Below are 7500 nucleotides of genomic sequence, written 5' to 3'. Positions count from 1 at the left end.
ACACGTTTCAGCACTCAGCGGTTCCGTTCCAGGCCGGCAATATTTGTCTATGGAGATTGCATGGCTGTGTTCTCGATTTCATACTTGTCAGCACAGGAGTGGCTGAAATAGCTGAATCAGTCATTTGAAGGTGTCCACATACTTTTGTATATATAGTGTAAGCATTGAGCAACTACATCAAGATGTTTCTCTATGGACACAAGGAATGTTCCTCTGATCTTAACCTAACAGATGAGACATGGAGGCCTTATATGAACCTGATTTATCGCTAGCCTCTGAGTTACATAACTAACCCCATAAACAATGAGATTTTAGACTGGTTGCCCAAGGAATTTCACGACTAAATCAACTGACCTATGGCGGGGATCCCAGTCTCCCAATGACCTCTAACCTTCAGACATGGTTGTAAACTCCTACGACCGTTAGACAGCCATGTATCAGGGTTAAATTACTTCAACGACCCCTTCCTTCCTTCCTTTCCCCTCCTCCAGACCTCCCGCTCCCCTCGGGGGTGAGGCTGGTCCCTGAATCCCAAACCTCCCTGGGTCTGTCCTGGGACCGTGTGATGGGGCCTGGGTCGGCAACGGAAGACTGGACCTACCAGGTAAGTGTCCCTGTGTGGCTCAGTTGGTAAGAGTGTAGTGTTAGCAATGCCAGGGTTAAGGGTTCAATTCCCACCTGGGTTACATACACTAATATGTATACGTTCGCTGTACTGTAAGTTGCTTTCTGGTTAAAAGCATCTGTTACAGTATGTACATTTAGTGTGCATTGTTTTGTCTGTTGTAAGACCTATGTCAGCACCACTTCGCCAGGTCAAATGTCCTGGTACGAATAACGTATAACGACAAAACAAAACACTCTATGATATTATTCTGTCACCAGGTGGAGTGTGTTCAGAGCTCGGACCCTGGGACCATTAAGACCTACCAGCTCCCATCCAACTCCACTGGCCTCAAGTTGCCAGACTTGAAGCCCAGACACAAGTATGAGTGCAGGGTGAGGATAATGACGGTGTCAGTGGGACAACACAGCCAGCCTGTCTCTGCATGGACACTCAGCAACGGTAATGACTTCAAAAAACTAAAAAAAACACTTGATCTGGTTTAACAACTTAGGACCGATGGAAGATGTTCTGCCAAATGAAAAAGAAACATGAACACCAGAGATTCTGATCTTATTGACTACAGTGATTTAGTTTGCTTGTTTTTATTTAAAAAAAATAGCAGTGTATTGTTTTGTCTCAGTGTCTCCAGATTGCTACAGGGCTACTATTGGGGCTATAGATGTCTTCTACATAAAAAATAAAAAAAATCCTACTGTATATAGAACAGCTTTAATTTCTTCAACTTCCCTCAAAGTGACCTAACTCTAACACCTGTCCGATCCTGTCTGTTCTGTCAGAGTTTCCCCCGGCTCCGTCCGCCATCAGGAGCTGCAACGTAACAGACACCTCAGCCATCATTACCTGGTCTCTGGCCGAGGGTTACTCCATCTCCAAGGTCATTCATTGATTGATTATTTGAATTGATTTAAAATACCTATAAAGCAGCTCCAACCAGAGACGACATTGACCACTTTCTGAACAATTCACAACGAATTAGCACAAAAACAAACCTGCGGCCTTCTTTCCAATGTGCTCCTTAGGTGATGCTGCGTTTCCAAGACAACACCCTGGCCGACTACAGCCAGCTGGCAGAGATCAACATTCCTCTGCAGGGGGACGGGCTACCGGGTCAGGCAGCCAATCAGTTGCAGTTCCAGCTGCGTGGTCTGAAACCTGACACTCCGTACCTGGTGGAGATCTGGTCCAAGAACAACATGGGAGAGAGTCTAGAGAAACCTCAGATCCCCCTCCAGACCATGACGCTACAGGAGAGCTCTCGTAAGTTATTTACCCACAATACATCACACCAGTAAGTTATTTACCCACAAAACATCACAGGAAATATCCTGTACGTTAGTTAACTACAATAAATCACACCAGTAAGTTATTTACCCACAATACATCACACCAGTAAGTTAGTTACCAACAAAACATCACCGGAAATATCCTGTAAGTCAGTTACCCACACTATTAAGTTAGTTACCCACAATCAATAAAATATATTGAGAGAGAGAGAGAGAGAGAGACAGAGAGAGAGAGAGAGAGAGAGAGATATCTAACATACTGACCCTAGCCCCCCGACATACACTATTGCAGCATAAATACTGGAGGCTGAGACACTGTGGCCCCTTCTGACGATAACCCCGGACAGGGCCAAACAGGCAGGATATAACCCCACCCACTTTGCCAAAGCACAGCTCCCACGCCACTAGATCTTCAACCACCAACTTACCATCCTGAGACAAGGCTGAGTATAGCCCACAAAGATCTCCGCCACGGCACAACCCAAAGAAGGGAGCCAACCCAGACAGGAAGACCACGTCAGTGACTCAACCCACTCAAGTGACGCACCCCTCCTAGGGATGGCATGGAAGAGCACCAGTAAGCCAGTGACTCAGCCCCTGTAATAAGGTTAGAGGCAGAGAATCTCAGTGGAGAGAGGGAAACCGGCCAGGCAGAGGCAGCTAGGGCGGTTCGTTGCTCTCGAGATCGAGTCTGCGTCACTCACACGGATAGGCAGACCATTCCATAAAAATTGAGCTCTATAGGAGAAAGCGTTAGGAGGCCTGCTTCTTGTGACCGCAGCGTACATGTAAGTATGTATGGCAGGACCAAATCGGAAAGATAGGTAGGAGCAAGCCCATGTAATGCTTTGTAGGTTAGCAGTAAAACCTTGGTGTGGCGCCATTGCCCGTGCCTTAACAGGAAGCCAGTGTAGAGAGGCTAGCACTGGAGTAATATGATCACATTTTTTGGTTCTAGTCAAGATTCTAGCAGCCATGTTTAGCACTAGCTGAAGTTTATTTAGTGCTTTATCCGGGTAGCTGGAAAGTAGAGCATTGCAGTAGTCTAACCTAGAAGTGACAAAAGCATGGATTAATTTTCCTGCATCATTTTTGGACAGAAAGTTTAGGATTTTTGCAATGTTACGTAGATGGAAAAAGCTGTCCTTGAAACGGTCTTGATATGTTCGTCAAAAGAGAGGTCCTTCACAGTTTTATTTGAGACGACTGTACAACCATCAAGATTAATTGTCAGAATCAACAGAAGATCTCTTTGTTTCTTGGGACCTAGAAAAAGCATCTCTGTTTTGTCTGACTTTAAAAGTAGAACATTGGCCACCATCCACTTCCTTATGTCTGAAACACAGGCTTCCAGCTAGGGCAATGTTGGGGACATTATGTTTCTGAATGACATCACCAAGAGGTAAAATATATAGTGAAAACAATAGTGGTCCTAAAACAGATCCTTGAGGAACACCGAAATTTACAGTTGATTTGTCAGAGGACAAACCATCCACAGAGACAAACTGATATCTTTCCGACAGATAAGATCTAAACCAGGCCAGAACATGTCCGTGAAGACCAATTTGGGTTACCAATCTCTCCAAAAGAATGTGATGATGGATGATATCAAAAGCAGCACTAAGGTCTAAGAGCACGAGGACAGATGCAGAGCCTCGGTCTGACACCATTAAAAGGTAATTTACCACCTTCACGAGTGCAGTCTCATTGCTATGATGGGGTCTAAAACCAGACTAAAGCGTTTCATATACATTGTTTGTCTACAGAGATGCAGTGAGTTGCTGAGCAACAGCTTTTTCTAACAATCTTGAGAGAAATGGGAGATTCGATATAAGACAATAGTTTTTTTTTTTCTGGGTCAAGGTTTGGCTTTTTCAAGAGAGGCTTTATTACTGCCACTTTGAGTGAGTTTGGTACACATCAGGAGGATAGAGAGACGTGTATTATGTTCAACATAGGAGGGCCAAGCACAGGAAGCAGCTCTTTCAGTAGTTTAGTTGGAATAGGGTCAGCTTGAAGGTTTAGAGACCATGATTATTTTCATCAATGTGTCAAGAGATAAAGTATTAAAAAACGTGTGTCTCCCTTGATCCCCGGGCCTGGCAGAGTTGTGCAGACTCAGGACAACTGAGCTTTGAAGGAATTTGCTTTCTAATGATCATGATCTTTTCCTCAAAGAAGTTCATGAATTAATCACTGCTGAAGTGAAAGCCATCCTCTCTTGGGGAATGCTGCTTTTTAGTTAGCTTTGCAACAGTATAAAAAATATATTTTGGATTGTTCTTATTTTCCTCAATTAAGTTGGAAAAATAGGATGATCGAGTGGCAGTGAGGGCTCTTGGACACTGCATGGTACTGTCTTTCCAAGCTAGTCGGAAGACTTCCAGTTTGGTCTGCCTGTTACTCCAATGGTTTTCTATGGGATACCCTTATTATTAGGAACCTGGTTGCAGTTCCTATGGCTTCCAGTAGATGTCAACAGTCTTTAGAAATTGTTCAATGTTTTTCTTTTGAGAAATGAAGAAGTAGTCCTATTCATTGTAAGTGTCACTCCAGGTGGACTCTACTGTTTTGGTGCGCGTGAACTGGTGCGTGTAAACTGGAGCGCTGTAAAGGTTTTCTTGCGTCGAAGGAGAGTCGGACCAAAATGCAGCGTGGTTAGTTCGATACATCTTTAATAATGAAAACACGAACAAACAAAAACAACAAATGGAATGTGAAAACCTATACAGCCTATCTGGTGAACACTAACACAGAGACAGGAACAATCACCCACGAAACACTCAAAGAATATGGCTGCCTAAATATGGTTCCCAATCAGAGACAACGATAATCACCTGCCTCTGATTAACAACCACCTCAGGCAACCATAGACTTTCCTAGACAACCCTACTCAGCCACAATCCCTACAATACCTACTAAAACCCCAATACAAAAACACACCACAAAATAAACCCATGTCACACCCTGGCCTGACCAAATAAATAAAGAAAACACAAAATACTAAGACCAAGGCGTGACAAGCGCGCTCCATGTTGTTTTTATCCGGTATTAGAAACAGTTTATTCCATCTTAAATGTTATTGATTATTTACATTTTAGGGTACCTGAGGTTGGATTAAAAACGTTGTTTGAAATGTTTGGACGAAGTTTACAGGTAACTTATTAGATACTTTGTAGGCGAGTTGAAACCGGTGTATTTCTGAATCAAACGCGCATTTTTGGGACATAAAGAAGTACATTATCAAACCAAAGGACCATTTGTGATGTTTCTGGGACATTTTGGAGAGCCAACAGAAGAAGATCTTCAAAGGTAAGGCATTAATTATATCGCTATTTCTGACTTTCACCTGCCTGGTTGAAATATATTTTCGATGGTTTTGTTTTTCATGGTTCTTTCATGGTATCATATGGTCTGATTTTCACCATAAAGCCTTTTTAAAATCTGACACAGCGGCTGGATTAAACAAGAAGTTAAGCTTTATTTTGATTTATAACACATATATTTTCAAGAATATTAAATATTTTAATTGAGTATTTTTGCATTTCGCGCTCCACAATTTCACCGGATGTTGGCCAGGTGGGACGCTACCGAGAGGTTAACTGATTTTGAATAGGTGGAGGGAGTCTGACATCCTTGGGTAGGTGAAGGGAGTCTGGAAGGGCATCTAAGAGTCTTTTGGTTGTCTGAGAATTTATAGCACAACTTTTGATTATCCTTGGTTGGGGTCTGAGCAGATTATTTGTTGCGATTGCAAACGTAATAAAATGGTGGTCCGATAGTCCAGGATTATGAGGAAAAACATTAAGATCCACAACATTTATTCCACGGGACAAAACTAGGTCCAGAGTATGACTGTAACAGTGAGTAGGTCCAGAGACATGTTGGACAAAACCCACTGAGTCGATGATGGCTCCGAAAGCCTTTTGGAGTGGGTCTGTGGACTTTTCCATGTGAATATTAAAGTCACAAAATGTTTTAATATTATCTGCCATGACTATAAGGTCCGATAGGAATTCAGGGAATTCAGTGAGGAACGCTGTATATGGCCCAGGAGGGCATGTAAACAGTAGCTATACTGAGTAGGATTGAATAGGCTGCATACATTTCATGACTAGAAGCTCAAAAGACGAAAACATTGTTTTTATTGGGGTATATTGAAATTTGCTATCATAAATATTAGCAACACCTCCACCTTTGCGGGATGCGCTGGGAATAGGGTCACTAGTGTAACCAGGAGGTGAGGCCTCATTTAACACAGGAAATTCATCAGGCTTAAGCCATGTTTAAGTCAGGCCAATCACATCAAGATTATGATCAGTGATTAGTTCATTGACTATAACTGCCTTGGAAGTGAGAGATTTGACATTAAGTAGCTCTATTTTGAGTTGTGAGATTTCACAATCTCTTTCAATAATGACAGGAATGGAGGTCTTCATTCCAGTGACATTGCTAAGGTGAACACCGCCATGTTAAATTTTGCCCAACCTAGATCGAGGCACAGACACGGTCTCAATGGGGATAGCTGAGCTGACTACACTGACTGTGCTAGTGACTCCACTAAGCTGGCAGGCTGGCTAACAGCCTGCTGTCTGGCCTGCACCCTATCTCATTGTGGAGCTAGGGGAGTTATAGTCCTGTCTATGTTGGTAGATAAGATGAGAGCACCCCTCCAGCTAGGATGGAGTCCGTCACTCCTCAGCAGGCCAGGCTTGGTCCTGTTTGTGGGTGAGTCCCAGAAAGAGGGCCAATTATCTACAAATTCTATCTTTTGGGGGTGGCAGAAAACAAAAGTTTTCAACCAGCGATTGAGTTGTGAGACTCTGCTGTAGAGCTCATCACAGCAGCAGCAGGGGGCCCACAATACATCACACCATTAAGTAAGTTACCCACACCAGTAAATTAGCTACCCACAATACATCACACCAGTAAATTAGTTAGCCACTCCAGTAAATTAGCTACCCACAATACATCACACCATTAAGTTAGTTAGCCACTCCAGTAAATTAGCTACCCACAATACATCACACCATTAAGTTAGTTACCCACACCAGTAAATTAGCTACCCACAATACATCACACCAGTAAATTAGTTACCCACAATACATCACACCAGTAAATTAGCTACCCACAATACATCACACCAGTAAATGAGTTACTCACAATACATCACACCAGTAAATTAGTTACCCACAATACATCACACAAAACATCATATCCCCATCTGTACTATGACACCACAGGAATCATGGTCACGACGACCATGACCCAAACTCTCACTCTATCCTCCCCCCCATGCAAGAGTGCTCCCATAAATGACCCTACAAACCCTCGCTCCACCATCCACCCCCTGCTTAGTTCAGATTACCAACCAACAACCCCCACTAAGTGTCTTGTGACAGACAACATGCAATAAATCAAGTAGCTGGCAAATGTGAGGTTTGATTTACAACCCACTCAACTACTGGGGACTAAGTAGTAACGTTTCCAACAAATGACTATAGCCAACACATATCCCTCCAAGAATGACACACTGACGAATGCTCCCGCAGCCTATTGCGCAACGTTTTGATCCAAATGTCTTCATCA

The 7500-nt window shown here is 43.1% G+C and overlaps 1 protein-coding gene across 42 annotated transcripts in view; it reads left to right on the top strand.

The window, feature by feature from the left end:
* tek (TEK tyrosine kinase, endothelial) overlaps positions 1-7500 on the top strand; it is a 100283-nt gene that overhangs the window by 59714 nt on the left and 33069 nt on the right. For all 42 annotated transcript variants that reach the window (XM_052458661.1, XM_052458677.1, XM_052458676.1 and 39 more), the window contains exons 13-16: positions 492-604; positions 886-1066; positions 1405-1502; positions 1648-1885. In XM_052458661.1, the coding sequence (XP_052314621.1) occupies positions 492-604; positions 886-1066; positions 1405-1502; positions 1648-1885 (630 nt within the window). The remainder of the gene's footprint in view (positions 1-491; positions 605-885; positions 1067-1404; positions 1503-1647; positions 1886-7500) is intronic.

The sequence above is a fragment of the Oncorhynchus keta genome, chromosome 12 (assembly GCF_023373465.1).
Source record: "Oncorhynchus keta strain PuntledgeMale-10-30-2019 chromosome 12, Oket_V2, whole genome shotgun sequence".
In the NCBI taxonomy this organism is placed as follows: domain Eukaryota; kingdom Metazoa; phylum Chordata; class Actinopteri; order Salmoniformes; family Salmonidae; genus Oncorhynchus; species Oncorhynchus keta.
Note: the sequence above shows the minus strand (reverse complement) of the source record. Positions and strands in the feature narration are given on the sequence as shown.